Source organism: Pseudophryne corroboree, chromosome 1 (assembly GCF_028390025.1).
Source record: "Pseudophryne corroboree isolate aPseCor3 chromosome 1, aPseCor3.hap2, whole genome shotgun sequence".
NCBI lineage: Eukaryota > Metazoa > Chordata > Amphibia > Anura > Myobatrachidae > Pseudophryne > Pseudophryne corroboree.
Genome location: NC_086444.1, coordinates 689,850,928 through 689,872,725, shown reverse-complemented (window position 1 = coordinate 689,872,725; position 21,798 = coordinate 689,850,928). Strand labels below are relative to the sequence as shown.

The following is a 21,798-nucleotide window of genomic DNA, read 5'->3' as shown; positions in this document are numbered from 1 at the left end:
TTTCTTTAATTTAATTTCAGTCTTTTATTTTGTTTGGTATGCTGTCTGGGGAACAGCATAGCTGCGCCGTGGGAGTTAGGGGGGGGCGGCGGTCACCGGCCTTGCAAGGCGCAGAGACGGTTCCCCGCTTCAGGACCACCGTCCTGAGGGCCTGTTTGTTCAGCGGGGCACTGCGTCTTGGCTGTTACAGCCGCTGTACGCCGCACACTCCTAACGCTGCCTGAAGGTGAGATCGGTGGTGAGTACACACCGGGGGGGCCCCGGTAGGGTGGTCCCTGGTTCAAAGTGCGGCTGATCACGGGCGTGATGTACGGGACCCTCCCTGGGGGGTCCCGCTAGGATCCCCTGTGACTACACTGGCTCAAACATGCTTAACCAAGCACTTGTGTGAGGTTTTAAGCTTAGGGGAGACTCTGCCAGTATAAATATTGTGTATAGCTCCGGTGACATTGGAGGGGGTGGAGCTTCCTCAGAGCGGGACCAGCAGCGTTTGGCTTCATCTGCTTTCAGAAGCCATCAGCAGCACACACTCAGCGCTTCCTGCCTCACAGACGAGCTGGAAACTGGTACAGGGTATAGCTAAAGGGGGAGAGCCGTTGTTGTACACTATTCTGAGCCTATTCAGTACTGCATTTATTAGTGTTGTTGTGATACAGAGCTGACAGTCTCACTGGGGCTGTGCAGCTTCGGGTGTGCTGGTATTTCTTCCTCTCTGTGCATCTCCTCTCATATACAGTAGGAAAAGCAGGCTTGCATTATAACTGTCTGTGTGTAAGTGTATGTGTTTGTACTTACTGTGAATATGGGTAAGCACAAGCTGTGCAGTATCTGTCACACCAGATTGTCTCCATTGTCTAATGACTGTTTCCTGTGAGCAATGTAGTCAATCTTCACAATTTAGTGAAGAGGTTGGGGGTAAAGGGTACAGAGCCCCACTGGTTAGGGTCTCTTAAAACTATGATGTCAGATATGTTATCCCAGCACACTGCTAATGTGCAGAAAACTCAGCTACTACAACAAGCTGTTGTAGATTTAGCTGCTAGGGCTGATGCACAGCTCCCCCTCTCTCATGCAGGTCCCCAGTAGCGTGGTTTACCTGCTCTGCTTTCTGATACAGATGATGATGTCCAGGATGATGGGGATGACCCGGATCCCGATTCTACTCATGGTATTGAACCCCTGATTTTGGCTATAAGGGATGTGTTGCTGCTCCCTCTAGAGGACGCTTCTTCACAGCAGTCTTTTTTTCTTTGTACAAAACAAGCCCAATGTCACTTTCCCTGAATCTCCAGAGTTAGATGACTTATTCAAACAGGCCTGGAAGAATCCAGACGAAAATTTCAAGTGTCCAAAAAGTTTTTGCACTTTCCCATTTGCTCCTCAAGGTAGAAAATTTTGGGAGGAACCCCCTGGGGTGGATGTCTGTCTCTCGCCTGTCTAAAAAGGCGTGCTGCCTGCCCCAGGCTCCTTTACCATGAAGGATCATGGGTATAGAAAAATAGAAACTACCCTAAAATATATATACACTGCAGCCGGCCTTTCCCAAAGACCGATCACTCGTGTCCTTGTGATTCCCCCAAGGAGATGGGAAACATCAATGCTTGGACGTCGGCCATGATGGTGTCGGCGCGCAGGGCCTTGTGGTTGTGTCAATGGATTGCAGACGCAGAATCCAAATGTAATATGGAGTCCCTCCCTTTTTCTGGGGAATGGCTTTTTGGGGTTGAGCTGGATGCCTGGAATTCAAAGGTTACTGATGGGCAATCCACGTTTCTCCCCTCTGGGGCCCCGCCGACGAGACGTTCCTATCCGGGACCGTCTGTCCAGTCCTTTCGGTCTCGCACATTTCGTTCAAAGACCAGAGGTGCCTCCAATGTGGCAAGAGGTACCAGACGTAAGTCCAGGAAACCTGCAAGCACCAGTCCTCAGGAACAGTCCACCAGTTCTGCTTCCACTAAAGCCTCAGCATGATGGTGCCAACCCAGCCCCAGGGGATCTCGAGGTGGGAGCTCGACTGCGTCACTTCAGCCACATCTGGGAGTTCTCCTGCCATAATGCATGGGTCAGGGAGCTCGTTTCTCAGGGCTACAAGCTGGAGTTCGACAGTACTCCCCCCTCCCACAATGATTTTTCAAATCAAGCTTGCCAGCTTTGGAGTATATGCATGTTACGTTACAACAGGCTATTCAAAAATTGGTCCAATCTGACGTCATTGTTCCAGTACCGCAACGCGGCAAGGGGTTTTACTCAATCCTGTTTGTGGTGCCGAAGCCAGACGGTTCGGTCAGACCCATTCTGAATCTGAAAGCCTTAAATCCTTATTTAAAGGTGTTCAAGTTCAGGATGGAATCATAGTAACCTAGTATCTAAGGTTTAAAAAAGACAATTTGTCCACCGTGTTCAACCTGTTTGTGGTCTCCTATGCGGTTTTATTTTAGGACTAGTTATATTATCTATAATGCTCGTCTAGCACCATATCCCTGAATATCCTTATCCAATAGGAATTTATCTAACCCATTCTTAAAGGTGTTAACTGAGTCCGCCGTTACTACTCTCTCAGGCAGGGAATTCCAAACACGTATTGTCCTTACTGTGAAAAAACCTTTTAGCCTCATTGTGCGAAAACTCCTCTCCTCTAACCTAAGTGAGTGTCCATGTGTCCTCTGTGCTGATCTTATTAAAACCAGGCCCCTCGCAAGTTCTGTGTATTGTCCCCTTATTTGTAGATGCTGATCATGTCCCCTTTTAGTCTCCCCTTTTCCTATGAAAACATGTCTAGCCTTGCAAGTCTTTCCTCATATTCCAGCGTCTCCATGCCCTTAATTAGTTTGGTTGCCCGCCTCTGAACCTTTTCTAGCACTAGGATATCCTTTTTGTAGCATGGTGCCCAAAATTGCACACAGTATTCAAGATGTGGCCTCACTAGTGATTTATATAATGGGACATGTACGTCGAAGACCGTTGGCCTCTACCACTAAGAAGCGATCTTCTTCAACGAGGACCGTTAGTCTTCCCGGACTTACGGCGACTTCGTTTGATGGCATGGAGGTTGAGCGGAACATCCTAGCTCACAAGGGCCTTTCCAAAAAGGTTTTTGCAACCATGGTCCAAGCCAGGAAACCTGTGACGTCAAAACACTATCGTCATATCTGGAGGAGATATGTCTCTTGGTGCGAGGAACGCACGTTTCCGCCTGCAGAGTTTCACTTGGGACATTTCCTACGTTTCCTGCAGGCTGGTTTGGATAAGGGCTTACGTCTGGGTTCCATTAAGGTCCAGATTTCAGCTCTCTCCATTTTCTTTCAGAAGAAATTGGCAGTATTGCCAGAAGTTCAGACCTTCTTGCAAGAGGTACTCCACATAAAACCTCCCTTTGTGCCTCCTGCGGCACCCTGGGATTTGGATGTAGTGTTGAACTTTTCTACAGTCCTCCTGCTTTGAACCTCTGATGACGGTAGAAGACAAGTACCTCACGTGGAAGACAGTGATGTTACTGGCCCCGGCTTCTGCTCGATGTGTCTCAGAATTGGGGGCCTTACCGTGTAAAAGTCCATACTTGGTCTTTGACGAGGACAGAGCGGAGCTCCGGACTAGACAGCAGTTCGTGCCGAAGGTTGTCTCCGCGTTTCATCTGAATCAACCTGTTGTGATTCTGTCCAGTTCTGACGCTTCTGCTCCTCCGTAGGCATTGTATGCTGTGCGGGCCTTGAAGATATATGTCAAACGTACAGCTCGGGTCAGAAAGACTGATTCCTTGTTCGTGCTCTAGGATGCGCAGAAGAAGGGCTGCACTGCTTCAAAGCAATCCATTGCTTGTTGGATTAGACTTGCTATCCAACAGGCCTATGTGTCGGCAGCCTTACCTGTTCCTAAGTCTCTAAAGGCCCACTCTTCAAGATCAGTGGGCTGTTGCTGGGCAGCTGCCCGTGGAGTCTCGGCCTTACAACTATGCCGAGCTGCTACCTTTGTGAAGTTCTACAAATTTGATGCCCTGGCTAAAGAGGATACCCAGTTTGGGCAGGCGGTGCTGCAGCAGTCTCCGCCCGTTCTGGAAGCTTTGGGACATCTCCATCGTACTAGTTTCCCCCAATATCCCTTATGGATGCTAGAGAAATAGGATTTGAATACCTACCGGTAAATCCTTTTCTCGTAGTCCATAAGGGATTTTGGGTGCCCGCCTTTCTGCAGGTTCTTGTTCTTTAGTTACCTATTCAGCTGTTGTTGTCATCAGCCGTTGCTGGTTGTTGTATGTTAGTGGTGTGCTGGTGTGTAAATCTCACCACCCTTTCTGGTATCATGTTCCTTCTCTCATATATGTCCTTTCTCCTTCGGGCACGTTTTTTTTTAGCTATAACTGCTTGTGGGAGGGGGCAAAGAAGAGAGGAGCCAGCACACCCAGTGAAGAAAATTTAAAGTGCACTGGCTCCTTTGGACCCCGTGTATACCCCATCGTACTAGTTTCCACCAATATCCCTTATGGACTACGAGAAAAGGATTTACTGGTAGGTATTAAAAGTCTATTTTATTTAATGCAGTGGACTTGAAATGTTGACTTTCTTATGTGCAAAATTAAAGCTATGTTCTGAACAAAATGTTTTTGAAAATATCTTAATCCTGTCCTGAGAAAATAATATTTTGTACACTTACAAGTGCCAAAATTTAGCATTTTCAAAACCTCATAACTCAAAACATCAAATTCAAGATTTGCAGTCCCAATCAGTGTGTGGTGTGGTGATTAGGGGACTATCTGGGGTATTCAATTTGGCCCGGGGTGCCGGGTGATAAGTATCGGCCAGCGGGGGCTATTTAATTGGCCCCGAAAAGCCGGCGCGTGCCTCCGGCAGGCAAAGCAAAATGCTTGATAACAGCCCCGTTTTCAACTGAAAACGGGGCTGTTATTTCACCTGAAAACACACAGGTTTCACTGTGTTTTCGGGTGTAAGAAGACTTGTTACTGGCCGAGCAAATTAAATAGCCCGACCGCAGCACCCGAAGAAACACCGGGGGGTTTTACTCCTGATTTCTCTTCGGGCCAAATTGAATATCCCCCTGAAGGTGAAAAATAATCTGAAAATTGGATCACTAGATTTGGAAGACCCTTGGGACAAATACTTTCTATCTCTCTCTCTCATATATTCATATACAAGGAGTGTGCAATAAGTATCTGAATGTGCAGTGTATAGGTAGAGTAAACCCAATCTGTTTGTTGTGTAATTTGACTAAAGTTGTGAAATGTCAGGGCACAGAGCCATATATAAGCAGCACTGCACATAGAAGAAGTCAGCATGTAAACTTCCTTCACAAACTTATTATGGCACTCAACAGTTGTCACTGGAGAGCATTGATCTTCTACGAATACAGACTGGTATGCGACAGAAGAAGAGAATGGACCGACTGCAAGTTGCTTTTGGGAAAGAAGCAACGTCCCGAACCACTTTGTTTGAGAAGTTGGCAGAATTTTGGTGTAGGAGATCAGGAGTACTGCAGCTGACCTGTGTCCACCTTCACTTAGGATAAAATTGCTGCCAGGCAGGCCACAGATGAGGTCGAGACTCCAGAGTGACCATGGTCCATCTGCTTGATATTCCATGAAAAGCTGGCCTGAGCAACGTTTTAGTACACTGGGTGTCTCATCAGCTGACTCGAGATCAGAAGGAAGCTCGGTTGACTGGTGTCGCAACATGCTGGCCAGGTGTGACGGCGGTCACTCAAAGTCTGTCTATGAGGTGATCAGTGGTGATGAATCCTGGAACTACAGTTTTGACCAAGCAACAGTCTGCCTAGTTGGAGTTGCGCCACCACACAAGTTATGGCGTGAGCGCAGTGTGGCTAAGCAGATGGTGACTTTTATTGTGTTCAAGACTGGTCATGTAACTACCATACCACTGATGTGGCAGCACAATGTCACTGGGGACTGGTACACCAACCAAGTGCTGGAATCCATTTCCAGGTGCTGTCCCGAGAACTTGTGCTCATGGTACTCCATCACCACAATCCAGCGGCCCACAAATCCAGTAAAGTGATGGATTCTCTGGTCCATGAATGCATCCCCTGAACTTGGTCATCCATCGTACAGTCCAGACCTGGCACCCTGTGACTTCTTTATGTTCCCACAAATCAAGTGCAAGATGCGTGGGATTCATTTTGAGTCACCAGTAGCTGCATTGTAGACCTTAATCCAGCATGTAGAAGACACACCTGCTTTGCACTGATCCAGTTGCTTCACCAAGTAGTTTGAGTGCAAGCAACATTGCACAGACTCCTCTGGCGAATATGTTCAAAAAATATAATGTTCACTTATTGCACACCCCTCGTGTATAAGTGCGTGTGTGTGTGTGTGTGTATATATATATATATATATATATATATATATATATATATCTATCTATCTAAAATAAAATAAAAAATATTTATAATTTTTTTTCTTAGCTTTTTCTTATTTTTTTTTTCTTATTTATATGTTAGGACCAACTCAGATTCTGCTTTGCATCAAAGTACAATGAATCCCAGTCAGCAAGAAGCATTCAGTGGAAGTTCTCAGGATATTCAGCAAAAACGAGGTACATTGTATTTATTTATTTATTTATTTGCATTCTGGTTGGCTGATTTTATCAACCATCCATTATCACAGAAATCTGTCATCCTTTTTATCAGGGAAAAACTTTGGTACTTTGGTTCTATATAATTATATACAGTGATCTGTAATCAAGCTGTGTCATTTTTCTGTTTTTGTTTGACAAATTGGTCTTTTTGACCCCTAAGAAAATAAATGATATCATTGTCAGATCTGTCAATGTGTGGGCAGCTTAAAAATTAGTTAATTTGATGTGACACTGCCACACAATTTGTACAGTTTGACAACTGATTAGTAGCCAGATTGGGGAGTTCAATGGTTATGTTGCATATGTGAATGCATTTACGTCTTAAAACAATGATTGTTTCTGCACCCTCAGATATTTGGACTTACACTGCTTTGTAAACTCATTTTGAAGGTTACTGTGTGTCCTGTTTTGGGGTGGGGGGAGTTTTGTGTAGATCATACAGTCTGAATGTTTAATCAAATTTGACAGTTTTTTTTATATTCGCTGCTTACAGAACAATGTAAGCAGGGTCAAATATTTTTACTCTGCACATCATGCAATGTTTACATCATTTTAATTATGCAGACATGGCCAGTATTTGAAAGTTTAAATTCCAGTACAACTGTTTGGTATCCTTTTGATGCAACACCCATCCACAATCCGTTTTAAATATTGTGTTAGAAGTATGTTCAAAGGCCATGATAACTCATCTTGTAAAATAGACTGTGGTCCATTTGTGATTTAAGGGGGTACTCACGGAGAGATTCATGCTTAAAATCTAAGCAATCTGACTAGATTGCTTAGATTTTAAGCATGGATCACTCGTGTGTACCCCCTGCAGCGATAGCGATGCGCAGCCCCGTACATCGCTATCGCTGGTGCTAGATTGGCCTGCCGTGCAGGCCAATCTAGCACGTCGCTCATTTCACCCGCTGGGTGAAATGAGCAGCCCACCCGTCTCCCCCCGCACACTGCACACATCGCGCTATGCTGAGCGGCGGGAGAGATGTGTTCTGAGCGGTTCGCTCAGCACACATCTCTCCCATGTATAGGGCCCCTTAGAGTTTGAGTGATTTGCTCAGAATGGTCAATTTGGAGATAACAGACTTTAGCCTGTGGGTTTTATTTATTTTTTGTTTTTTTCTGTACATTTCTGTCCATAGTATTTTTTTTCCACAAGCTGTGTCCGTGAACCAGGACAGGATAAAAATTATTTGTGATCTGTTATGTTGTCTGAATTGTTTAGCGTAATTCTGTATTCTTTTTGTAACATAGTGTTGTTGCTGAGTGTCCCAGGAATGGAAGAGGATTCTTCCGAAGCAGACAAACCTCATAACAAACAAGGCTGGGACACAAAAAAGGTATTTTAAGTTTTGAAATCTTTGAAGTGTACTGTATTGTTTAGGTTGCACCAAAAGTGATTGATTATTTTCAAGGAATCTGCAGTCTCCATGTACTATTTCAGTTTAATGAACGAGGGGGGGGGGGGGGGGCAGAAGTATTAATCCTGTACAAGTGATAAGTGCAAGGTGACAACACATCAACCAATCATTACAAATTTGAAAAATGACAGTTAGGATCTGACTGGATGGTGTATAATCACCTTCCACTTATCACTGCTTTATCACTTCTTTGTTCCTTCTCCAGGCTTAATACATCTGCCCCAGGATTCTTTATGAATTTTCAAGTTAAGGAGAGGTTTTAGGGGTCAGAAAAAGTTAACAATCTCCTTGACACAAGAAATCCGTTTGTCAATTCTTACTAACATTAAGGACCTCAGTTCAACTGTTCTTGGTATGATTACGAGTCAGCTTTTAAATAATTTCACAATGTTGTGCCAGAAAAAGTATTTTCACTCTGTCAAGTTTGATCTTCGGGAGCAACGTAATTCAATACGGATTATTTTATTTTCCAGAGTGTATATTTTTGCAACATCAGATTACTTCAGATAATGTTTAATTTATGATTTTCAGCAGTGTGGGAAAATAGATTAACGTTAACATCATTCTTTGGTGTCTGTTTTTTATTTTATTTTTTATTTAGACTGGATCTTCAAGACCTAAATCATGTGAAGTCCCTGGAATAAAGTAAGTTAAAAAGTTAAAATAAATAAAAAATGGTGTACACTAATTTGTGTTTGCATTACTCTGAAGTGTATTATAAAATATAGATAGATATATATAGATACAGATATATATATATATATATATATATATATAATATATATCCATAAAAACAACGGGCGGCACTCCAAGGCTTTTGCAATAAACGAGGCTTACACCCTTGTTTATTGCAAAGCCTTGGAGTGCCGCCCGTTGTTTCTATTGCTGTCTGCCGATCCTTTGTGTCCTGTGGGAGGGCACCCAGGTATTTACAGTGGGTCAGTGGAGTGCCGGTCATATGAAGTTTATTTTATTTATTTATTTATTTATATTTATATATATATATATATATATATATAGAAATACAGAGGGGGACGGCACTCAGAGGATTTTTTCAAGTGTTGTATTCAAGTATAAAACATACTATTATCCATCAACGTTTCGGTGCTAGACAACACCGTCTTCAGGATGTAAACAGCATAGTGAAATGACAATACATGCATGACGTGACTTACCCTGCTTATAAGTGCTCCCTCTTCTAACTACACCAATGTCCCACGCGTCCGGATCGTGTTTCGCGCCCCAGCCCCTGGGCGCACAGTGGTGATGTCACGCGGCCTCCCACACCACGTGAGCCGGCACACGCTACACCTCCTCCAACGCGCTTCCGTTGCCATGGGGACTGGGTTGTGTTACCGTACGGGTTACTAGGCACACGTTCAGTGTCTGCTTAGCTCCGTTATCGGTCCTTCTCCAGGGCCCGCGTTATACACCAATGCCAGACCTGTGTGGACAAACACATAAAATAAAAAGATGTTTAAAACCGTTGCTGGTATGCTACTAAGAACGTACCTCCACATATCTGACTGACATCTACTGAGTATAACATTCTTTTATTATAACTGATATCTAATATATAGCAATTTTAAGACTATTAAGACTGTATTATTTTTCAAACAAAGGCTAATCATAACCCAATAATTATGAACTATATCTAACTATACTAGAGAGTTCCAACAGATCTTTTCATTTAGGCCCCGTGGCCAAACAGTATCCAAACGTGTGATCCATTTTGCCTCCATAATTAGGAGCTGCTTATTCCGGTCGCCACCTCTTCGATTTTCTGGAAGGTGGTCAATAATCATATATTTAACACTCGCCATGCTGTGTCCTCGATCTGCGAAGTGCTGTGCCACTGGCTGCTCACTATGTCCCGTCTGTATTGCTGCTTTTATTGCGGATCGATGTTGTGTCGCCCGTTCTTTAAACGGGCAGATCGTTTTGCCCACATAGTAGTGTCCACAAGGGCATCTGATTATATATATATATGACGAAAGGAGTAGTACATGTTACAGCATGATTGATGGCAATATATTTGCCACTATGGGGATGTCTAAATTCACTACCTACATCCATGTGGCTACATGTGGCACAGTTGATACATTTGTAGCATCCTTTTCTCTGACGTCCTAGTGGATGCTGGGAACTCCGTAAGGACCATGGGGAATAGCGGCTCCGCAGGAGACTGGGCACAAAAGTAAAAGCTTTAGGACCACCTGGTGTGCACTGGCTCCTCCCCCTATGACCCTCCTCCAAGCCTCAGTTAGATTTTTGTGCCCGAACGAGAAGGGTGCACACTAGGTGGCTCTCCTGAGCTGCTTAGTGAAAAAGTTTAAGTATAGGTTTTTTATTTTCAGTGAGTCCTGCTGGCAACAGGTTCACTGCACCGAGGGACTAAGGGGAGAAGAAGCGAACTCACCTGCGTGCAGAGTGGATTGGGCTTCTTAGGCTACTGGACATTAGCTCCAGAGGGACGATCACAGGCCCAGCCATGGATGGGTCCCAGAGCCGCGCCGCCGGACCCCTTACAGAGCCAGAAGACAGAAGAGGTCCGGGAAATCGGCGGCAGAAGACGTCCTGTCTTCAATAAGGTAGCGCACAGCACCGCAGCTGTGCGCCATTGCTCTCAGCACACTTCACACTCCGGTCACTGAGGGTGCAGGGCGCTGGGGGGGGGGGCGCCCTGAGACGCAATAAAAACACCTTAGATGGCGAAAAATACATCACATATAGCTCCTGGGCTATATGGATGCATTTAACCCCTGCCAGTTTTCCTTAAAAAAGCGGGAGAAAGGCCGCCGAGAAGGGGGCGGAGCCTATCTCCTCAGCACACAAGCGCCATTTTCCCTCACAGCTCCGCTGGAAGGACGTCTCCCTGACTCTACCCTGCAGTCCTGCACTACAGAAACAGGGTAAAACAAGAGAGGGGGGGCACTAATTTGGCAGATTAATCAATACAGCAGCTATATAAGGGAAAAACACTTCTATAAGGTTATCCCTGTATATATATAGCGCTCTGGTGTGTGCTGGCAAACTCTCCCTCTGTCTCCCCAAAGGGCTAGTGGGGTCCTGTCCTCTATCAGAGCATTCCCTGTGTGTGTGCTGTGTGTCGGTACGTTTGTGTCGACATGTATGAGGAGGAAAATGGTATGGAGGCGGAGCAATTGCCTGTAATAGTGATGTCACCCCCTAGGGAGTCGACACCTGACGGGATGGTCTTATGGAAGGAATTACGTGATAGCGTCAGCACTTTACAAAAGACTGTTGACGACATGAGACAGCCGGCAAATCAGTTAGTACCTGTCCAGGCGTCTCAAACACCGTCAGGGGCTCTAAAGCGCCCGTTACATCAGATGGTCGACACAGACCCAGACACGGACACTGACTCCAGTGTCGACGGTGAGGAAACAAACGTGATTTCCAGTAGGGCCACACGTTACATGATCACGGCAATGAAGGAGGTTTTGAACATTTCTGATACTACAAGTACCACAAAAAAGGGTATTATGTGGGGTGTGAAAAAACTACCCGTAGTTTTTCCTGAATCAGATGAATTAAATGAGGTGTGTGATGAAGCGTGGGTTTCCCCCGATAAAAAACTGCTAATTTCTAAAAAATTATTGGCATTATACCCTTTCCCGCCAGAGGTTAGGGCGCGTTGGGAAACACCCCCTAGGGTAGATAAGGCGCTCACACGCTTATCAAAACAAGTGGCGTTACCGTCTCCTGATACGGCCGCCCTCAAGGAGCCAGCTGATAGGAAGCTGGAAAATATCCTAAAAAGTATATACACACATACTGGTGTTATACTGCGACCAGCAATCGCCTCAGCCTGGATGTGCAGTGCTGGGGTGGCTTGGTCGGATTCCCTGACTGAAAATATTGATACCCTGGACAGGGACAGTATATTATTGACTATAGAGCATTTAAAGGATGCATTTCTATATATGCGAGATGCACAGAGGGATATTTGCACTCTGGCATCAAGAGTAAGTGCGCTGTCCATTTCTGCCAGAAGAGGGTTATGGACGCGACAGTGGTCAGGTGATGCGGATTCCAAACGGCATATGGAAGTATTGCCGTATAAAGGGGAGGAGTTATTTGGGGTCGGTCTATCGGACCTGGTGGCCACGGCAACGGCTGGGAAATCCACCTTTTTACCCCAGGTCACCTCTCAGCAGAAAAAGACACCGTCTTTTCAGGCTCAGTCCTTTCGTCCCCATAAGGGCAAGCGGGCAAAAGGCCACTCATTTCTGCCCCGGGGCAGAGGAAGGGGAAAAAGACTGCAGCAGGCAGCCTCTTCCCAGGAACAGAAGCCCTCCCCCGCTTCTGCCAAGTCCTCAGCATGACGCTGGGGCCTTACAAGCGGACTCAGGTACGGTGGGGGGTCGTCTCAAGAATTTCAGCGCGCAGTGGGCTCACTCGCAAGTGGACCCCTGGATCCTACAGGTAGTATCTCAGGGGTACAAATTGGAATTCGAGACGTCTCCCCCTCGCCGGTTCCTGAAGTCTGCTTTACCAACGTCTCCCTCCGACAGGGAGGCGGTATTGGAAGCCATTCACAAGCTGTATTCCCAGCAGGTGATAATCAAGGTACCCCTCCTACAACAGGGAAAGGGGTATTATTCCACGCTGTTTGTGGTACCGAAGCCGGACGGCTCGGTGAGACCTATTTTAAATCTGAAATCCTTGAACACTTACATACAAAGGTTCAAATTCAAGATGGAGTCACTCAGAGCAGTGATAGCGAACCTGGAAGAAGGGGACTATATGGTGTCTCTGGACATCAAGGATGCTTACCTCCATGTCCCAATTTGCCCTTCTCACCAAGGGTACCTCAGGTTTGTGGTACAGAACTGTCACTATCAGTTTCAGAAGCTGCCGTTTGGATTGTCCACGGCACCCCGGGTCTTTACCAAGGTAATGGCCGAAATGATGATTCTTCTTCGAAGAAAAGGCGTCTTAATTATCCCTTACTTGGACGATCTCCTGATAAGGGCAAGGTCCAGGGAACAGTTAGAGGTCGGAGTAGCACTATCTCAAGTAGTACTACGACAGCACGGGTGGATTCTAAATATTCCAAAATCGCAGCTGATTCCGACGACACGTCTGCTGTTCCTAGGGATGATTCTGGACACAGTCCAGAAAAAGGTGTTTCTCCCGGAGGAGAAAGCCAGGGAGTTATCCGAGCTAGTCAGGAACCTCCTAAAACCAGGCCAAGTGTCAGTGCATCAATGCACAAGGGTCCTGGGAAAAATGGTGGCTTCTTACGAAGCGATTCCATTCGGCAGATTCCACGCAAGAACTTTTCAGTTGGATCTGCTGGACAAATGGTCCGGATCGCATCTTCAGATGCATCAGCGGATAACCCTGTCTCCAAGGACAAGGGTGTCTCTCCTGTGGTGGTTGTAGAGTGCTCATCTTCTAGAGGGCCGCAGATTCGGCATTCAGGACTGGGTCCTGGTGACCACGGATGCCAGCCTGAGAGGCTGGGGAGCAGTCACACAGGGAAGAAATTTCCAGGGCTTGTGGTCAAGCATGGAAACGTCATTTCACATAAATATCCTGGAACTAAGGGCCATTTACAATGCCCTAAGTCAAGCAAGGCCTCTGCTTCAGGGTCAGCCGGTGTTGATCCAGTCGGACAACATCACGGCAGTCGCCCACGTAAACAGACAGGGCGGCACAAGAAGCAGGAGGGCAATGGCAGAAGTTGCAAGGATTCTTCGCTGGGCGGAAAATCATGTGATAGCACTGTCAGCAGTGTTCATTCCGGGAGTGGACAACTGGGAAGCAGACTTCCTCAGCAGACACGACCTCCACCCGGGGGAGTGGGGACTTCACCCAGAAGTCTTCCACATGATTGTGAACCGTTGGGAAAAACCAAAGGTGGACATGATGGCGTCCCGCCTCAACAAAAAACTAGACAGATATTGCGCCAGGTAAAGGGACCCTCAGGCAATAGCTGTGGACGCTCTGGTAACACCGTGGGTGTACCAGTCAGTGTATGTGTTCCCTCCTCTGCCTCTCATACCCAAGGTACTGAGAATCATAAGAAGGAGAGGAGTAAGGACTATACTCGTGGCTCCGGATTGGCCAAGAAGGACTTGGTACCCGGAACTTCAAGAGATGCTCACGGAGGACCCGTGGCCTCTACCTCTAAGAAAGGACCTGCTCCAGCAGGGACCCTGTCTGTTCCAAGACTTACCGCGGCTGCGTTTGACGGCATGGCGGTTGAACGCCGGATCCTGAAGGAAAAAGGCATTCCGGATGAAGTCATCCCTACCCTGATCAACGCCAGGAAGGATGTAACCGTGCAACATTATCACCGTATTTGGCGTAAATATGTTGCGTGGTGTGAGGCCAGGAAGGCCCCTACAGAGGAATTTCAACTGGGTCGTTTCCTGCATTTCCTGCAAACAGGACTGTCTATGGGCCTAAAATTAGGGTCCATTAAGGTTCAAATTTCGGCCCTGTCGATTTTCTTCCAGAAAGAACTGGCTTCAGTTCCTGAAGTTTAGACGTTTGTCAAGGGGGCACTGCATATACAGCCTCCTTTTGTGCCTCCAGTGGCACCTTGGGATCTCAATGTAGTTTTGGGGTTCCTAAAATCACATTGGTTTGAACCACTCACCACTGTGGACTTAAAATATCTCACATGGAAAGTGGTAATGCTGCTAGCCCTGGCTTCAGCCAGGCGTGTCTCAGAATTGGCGGCTTTATCCTTTAAAAGCCCTTACCTAATTTTTCATACGGACAGGGCAGAATTGAGGACTCGTCCTCAATTTCTCCCTAAGGTGGTTTCAGCGTTTCACTTGAACCAGCCTATTGTGGTACCTGCGGCTACTAGGGACTTGGAGGACTCCAAGTTGCTGGACGTAGTCAGGGCCCTGAAAATATATGTTTCCAGGACGGCTGGAGTCAGAAAATCTGACTCGCTGTTTATCCTGTATGCACCCAACAAGCTGGGTGCTCCTGCTTCTAAGCAGACTATTGCTCGTTGGATTTGTAGTACAATTCAGCTTGCACATTCTGTGGCAGGCCTGCCACAGCCAAAATCTGTAAAAGCCCATTCCACAAGGAAGGTGGGCTCATCTTGGGCGGCTGCCCGAGGGGTCTCGGCTTTACAACTTTGCCGAGCAGCTACTTGGTCAGGGGCAAACACGTTTGCTAAATTCTACAAATTTGATACCCTGGCTGAGGAGGACCTGGAGTTCTCTCATTCGGTGCTGCAGAGTCATCCGCACTCTCCCGCCCGTTTGGGAGCTTTGGTATAATCCCCATGGGCCTTACGGAGTTCCCAGCATCCACTAGGACGTCAGAGAAAATAAGAATTTACTTACCGATAATTCTATTTCTCGTAGTCCGTAGTGGATGCTGGGCGCCCATCCCAAGTGCGGATTGTCTGCAATACTTGTACATAGTTATTGTTACAAAAATCGGATTATTATTGTTGTGAGCCATCTTTTCAGAGGCTCCTCTGTTATCATGCTGTTAACTGGGTTCAGATCACAGGTTGTACGGTGTGATTGGTGTGGCTGGTATGAGTCTTACCCGGGATTCAAAATCCTTCCTTATTGTGTACGCTCGTCCGGGCACAGTATCCTAACTGAGGCTTGGAGGAGGGTCATAGGGGGAGGAGCCAGTGCACACCAGGTAGTCCTAAAGCTTTTACTTTTGTGCCCAGTCTCCTGCGGAGCCGCTATTCCCCATGGTCCTTACGGAGTTCCCAGCATCCACTACGGACTACGAGAAATAGAATTATCGGTAAGTAAATTCTTATTTTTTCCTGTTACCTAAAAAGGAAACACTTGGTTGTTTGAAGTCAGTGATATCCGTCCTGACTACCATATCCTTAATATTTCTTCCACGTCTAAAGCTGGCCATAGGTGTTCGTGTTTTAAAACTTTGCAGTTCTTTATCCGTGCTTACAATGGGCCATAAGGCCTTAGTGGCTGATTGTGTAATACGGCTAGTGGTGGAATACGTGGAGGTCCATATTATACGGACTTCTTTTGATTTATTGTGGGTTTTTCTATTTGTAGCTGCTGAAAACAAGGATTCGCGTGGAGTGTTTAATACTTTCTCTTTATGCTGTAACAATAACTGTATAGGGTATCCCCTTTGGGCGAATTTTTTAACCATTTCATCTAGTTGTACTTCCAAAAGATCTTTGTCATTATTTATCCGTGCCACCCTTAACATCTGGCAGTAGGGTAATCCAGATTTCAGTGCTACCGGGTGGTGGCTGGTGAATCTTAATAATGTATTTCGGTCAGTTGTTTTACTATATAAGGAGCTGATCAACCGCCCCCCACAATTAACCAATTTAACATCTAGATACTCAATCTCCTGGAAACTGCACTTGCTAGTAAATTTAATTGGACCATTCAGTGCATTAATAGATTGTACCAACTGTTCAAACTCTGACTGTTTACCTGCCCAAAAAATAATCAAATCATCTATGTACCTAAGGAACAGTCTAGCGTGTTGTACAAATAACGGGTTTTCAAAGAATAATACCTGTTCCTGTAGGTACATATAGATATTAGCATACGTGGGGGAAACGTTCGACCCCATGGAACAACCAGATTTTTGCAAATAATATTGCCCATCAAACAAAAAGTAATTCCTATACAGTACTAATGTAAGTAACTGCAAAATAAATGATATAGGGGGTCCACAGTAATACTGACTTACCCCTAAAAAAATTTCTACGGCTTTCAGCCCGTCCTGATGGGGTATTGATGTATATAAATTTTGCACGTCTAATGTACACATAAGTAAGCTAAATGGTGCACTGCAAAACGGCTGGATATGCTCCAGGAAACAGGTGGTATCTTTTACATAAGATTTCTCATGAATGATGCATGGTTGTAACAGCGTGTCTAGATATTTGGACACTGGTTGGTACAATGATTTCATGGTGGACACGATAGGGCGACCTGGGGGATTGAGGGGATCCTTGTGGATCTTAGGAGTGGTGTATAGTATAGGGGTAACGGGATGTGTCTGTGTTAATGCTGTTACTACTCGCTTTGGAATAACACCACTATCCATGGCTGTGTTTAACACCAAATCTAATTCTCGCTTAAATACTAAGCCTGGGGTTCTAGGTAACTTCTTATAAACATGCGTGTCGCTGAGTTGTTTCAATATTTCGTTACGGTAGACATCTGTGTTCTGTATGACAATCGCCCCGCCTTTATCAGCGGGGCGAATTACCACATCATTATACTTAGATAAATTTCTAAGCGCAGTGCGCTGACCCTGCGTTAGATTGTGGCGATATTTGGGATTTTCTTTGTGATATTTATGTACAGAATCATCCAGGAGTCTAGTAAAACATTTTAGTGACGGATTTGCCACTGGAGGATCGTATGTAGATTTGATGGCTTTCCTACAAAAAGTTTCCACAGGGTTAGCTGCAGGAGCGGTTGTATTGGTTGCTTCCAAGGTATTATGGAAATGTTCATGCAACCTGAGTTTTCTCCCAAATTGATGCATATCCCGGTTCCATTCATATTCTGAGTGAGGATTAGTAGGTACGAAAGCCAAACCTTTGTTCAGTACCACCGTCTCATCAGGGGTTAATGTCCTGGTTGACAAATTGAATATTAATTGTTGGTCTTCTTCCAGGGTGGTCGTCCTACCCCTCTTCGCTTGACCGCCTCGCCTCGTGTGAGGGCGTTTGGAGTGCGGTTTCCAATGCGGGTACTGACCCCTAAAGGGGCACTTTGAGTGTTGTTAATGTCTTCACCTTCTGAGACAACAAAATCACTGTCACTCTGAGATGTACCAGATTCCATGGCCGTTCTCTGTCCTCGAGCCCCTCTGTAAGTTCTTTGGTACCTCCTATAGGTTCTTGGTGGTTCACTGCCAGTGAGCCATCTGTATACACAGTTTTCTTCATAGTCCTGGACTACCATTGTTCGCTTAAGTTTTTTAAACTTAAGATCCGCTCTGTATTTGTCGCACTGTGTTTGGAGTTTATTTAACCAATTCGTGGACTTATCTTGTTGTAAAGTTTCTTTATGGTTAATATCAAATTGTGTGATTTTGGCCTTTACCAATGTTAGCTCTTTAGATGCCTCTTCAATGACTAAGATCATAAGATCAAAGGCACATTTATTAAGGATTGCTATCCATTTACGGCAGAAATCTTGATTTTGTCTGCCTATGGTAGGTGTATTTCTAACCCTGAATCCTCGAGGTATGTATTTGTCACGATAATAATCTGACAGGGTTAGTCCATGTAAAGTATAGTCAATCTCACGTTTCTTTAATTTATATATCATTTGGAACAGATCTTCACATGTGTCAACTTGCTCTGCATATTGTGGATCTTCCATAAACAATATACTTTTAATCTGGTCATCAGTATAACTCATAATTTCCCCCAAAGGCATTGGGGAAGGTGCAGTCATTTTATGTGCCATACTGGGATATACTGCAAAACACCAGAATATATTCTCACACAGTTTGGTGCAGCGGCCACAGTAAGCGTCCTCACAGTTTCTTATAAATGTCAATCAGTAGCAGAAAAAGTCATTTAGTAAATGTCACATGGTGCCATGATAATGATAGAACAATGTCCATCCAAGATATAAATTCTGTAGTCCGGCACTCAATGAAATAAAGGTAATCTTACCCCGGTGTCCACGTCCTAGGTAGGTACCATGCAAATGTAGAAATACAGAGGGGGACGGCACTCAGAGGATTTTTTCAAGTGTTGTATTCAAGTATAAAACATACTATTATCCATCAACGTTTCGGTGCTAGACAACACCGTCTTCAGGATGTAAACAGCATAGTGAAATGACAATACATGCATAACGTGACTTACCCTGCTTATAAGTGCTCCCTCTTCTAACTACATCAATGTCCCACGCGTCCGGATCGTGTTTCGCGCCCCAGCCCCGGGGCGCACAGGGGTGATGTCACGCGGCCTCCCACACCACGTGAGCTGGCACACGCTACACCTCCTCCAACGCGCTTCCGTTGCCATGGGGACTGGGTTGTGTTACCGTACGGGTTACTAGGCACACGTTCATTGTCTGCTTAGCTCCGTTATCGGTCCTTCTCCAGGGCCCGCGTTATACACCAATGCCAGACCTGTGTGGACAAACACATAAAATAAAAAGATGTTTAAAACCGTTGCTGGTATGCTACTAAGAACGTACCTCCACATATCTGACTGACATCTACTGAGTATAACATTCTTTTATTATAACTGATATCTAATATATAGCAATTTAAAGACTATTATATACTGTATTATTTTTCAAACAAAGGCTAATCATAACCCAATAATTATGAACTATATCTAACTATACTAGAGAGTTCCAACAGATCTTTTCATTTAGGCCCCGTGGCCAAACAGTATCCAAACGTGTGATCCATTTTGCCTCCATAATTAGGAGCTGTTATTCCGGTCGCCACCTCTTAGATTTTCTGGAAGGTGGTCAATAATCATATATTTAACACTCGCCATGCTGTGTCCTAGATCTGTGTCCTGAAGACGGTGTTGTCTAGCACCGAAACGTTGATGGATAATAGTATGTTTTATACTTGAATACAACACTTGAAAAAATCCCCTGAGTGCCGTCCCCCTCTGTATTTCTACATTTGCATGGTACCTACCTAGGACGTGGACACCGGGGTAAGATTACCTTTATTTCATTGAGTGCCGGACTACAGAATTTTTATATATATATATATATATATATATATATATATATATATATATGTGTATATATATATATATATATGTATATATATATATATATATATATATATAAGTAACTGAACCCCAGCGGTAAGAGAAGATTGGGGATTTACATCAAAATAAGGACAAAAGAGAGGATTGATTTTCAGTCATTCACACTCATTATTGTGAGAAATACCCATGTTTTTGAGATATTAGTTTGCAACACTAACAATATCCTTTACTATGCACTTCATTACTTGGCTGTTAAAAGCCTCTGTACTTCTTGCAGCGTTACAGTCCACGAGTTGTAGCATAAGTGTGGAAGAAATCAAGATCCTGAGGCTTCTATAAAAGTGAGAATGACCAGAGTCACGTTTATTTAGAAATCAGGTATGCACCAGGGAGTACATTCACACTAGCATAGATCCATCATACAAGTTATAGGACACTATACCGTCCCTATCTGTATTACACGTATTTAAGGCTTGAAACAGTTGAGGAAGAAAATCTTTTACTAAGGTTTCAAGCGCAATATTAAGATATAGCTGAGAACGCATTAACAGGTCTGGCTATTAATACCTACAGTGTGTCAGATTTTTTAGCTTTTACCAGCTCCCCTTCATTATTACTACTCAAGATCATCCAGACAATTCAATCTTTTTCCCTGTTCCTTAATTCAAATTAACTTGTTTCAATTTGATTTCCTTTTATAAAATAAGGTGTTACAGAATCTTCTGTGATTTTACCACATATATGATTAATATATCATAAGAATATCATTTGAGAAGCTGACCAGAAATATATAAGCAAATACATACAGTTTGAGTATCCCATATCCAAATATTCCAAAATACAGAATATTCAGAAATACAGAATTTTTTGAGTGTCTGTGAGATAGTGACACCTTTGTTTTCTGATGGCTCAGTGTACACAAATTTTGTTTAATACATAAAGTTAGAAAAAATATTGTATTAAATGACCTTCAGGCTTTGTGTATAAGTTGTATATGAAACATAAATGAATTGTGTGTATGTATACAAACTTTGTTTAATGCACAAAGTTATTTATAATATTGGCTAAAATGAACTTCAGGCTGTGTATAGGGTGTATATGAAACATAAATGCATTCTGTGCTTAGACTTAGTTCCCATCACCATGATATCTCATTATGGTATGCAATTATTCAAAAATACGGAAAAATCCGATATCCAAAATACTCCTGGTCCCAAGCATTTTGGATGAGAGACACTCAACCTGTATAATATAACCTAAAATAGCGGTGTACCTAGAGTTTATAGCAAACCATGCATACTCCATGATTCATTGTAATGCAGTTTTTCTAGTTTGTTCTAATATGTTCATCATAATTAAATATATTTTGTAAATTATCAGGAATATACTGTAGATGCAGCACTATTTCCATATTAGGAACACACACTCCCACTTTTAAGGTTGCCATAAAGTAATACCATTCTTTTTTGTCTATTGTCAAACATTTCCACAGTGATCTTTTGCACTAGTCGTTTCTTTGCTAATATTTAGCCCTTGGATAATAAACTTTCTTGTTATCCATAGCAGTTCGAGGTATGGGGTGTATAATTGCTGTTTCTGCTTTGGAAATGTTTCTTATTTTCCTAATCCTTGCAGTAAGAATATATCCTAGAAGGCAGTTTACAGCTATTTAAATCATATGTAACATTTTAAATACAGGTTGAGTATCCCTTATCCAAAATGCTTGGGACCAGAAGCATTTTGGATATCGGATTTTTCCGTATTTTGGAATAATTGCATACCACAATGAGATGTCATGGTGATGGGACCTAAGTCTAAGCACAGAATGCATTTGTTTTATATACACCTTATACACACAGCCTGAAGGTCATTTTAGCCAGTATTTTTAATAACTTTGTGCATTAAACAAAGTGTGTGTACATACACACAATTCATTTATGTTTCATATACACCTTATACACAGCCTGGAGGTCATTTAATACAATACTTTTAATAAATTTACGTATTAAACAAAGTTTGTGTACACTGAGCCATCAGAAAACAAAGGTTTCAC

The 21,798-nt window shown here is 44.1% G+C and overlaps 1 protein-coding gene across 2 annotated transcripts in view; it reads left to right on the top strand.

The window, feature by feature from the left end:
- The window catches only part of CRTC1 (CREB regulated transcription coactivator 1), a 462,675-nt gene that overhangs the window by 255,719 nt on the left and 185,158 nt on the right, over window positions 1-21,798 (top strand). For both annotated transcript variants that reach the window (XM_063914768.1, XM_063914769.1), the window contains exons 5-7: window positions 6,466-6,560; window positions 7,857-7,942; window positions 8,625-8,668. In XM_063914768.1, the coding sequence (XP_063770838.1) occupies window positions 6,466-6,560; window positions 7,857-7,942; window positions 8,625-8,668 (225 nt within the window). The remainder of the gene's footprint in view (window positions 1-6,465; window positions 6,561-7,856; window positions 7,943-8,624; window positions 8,669-21,798) is intronic.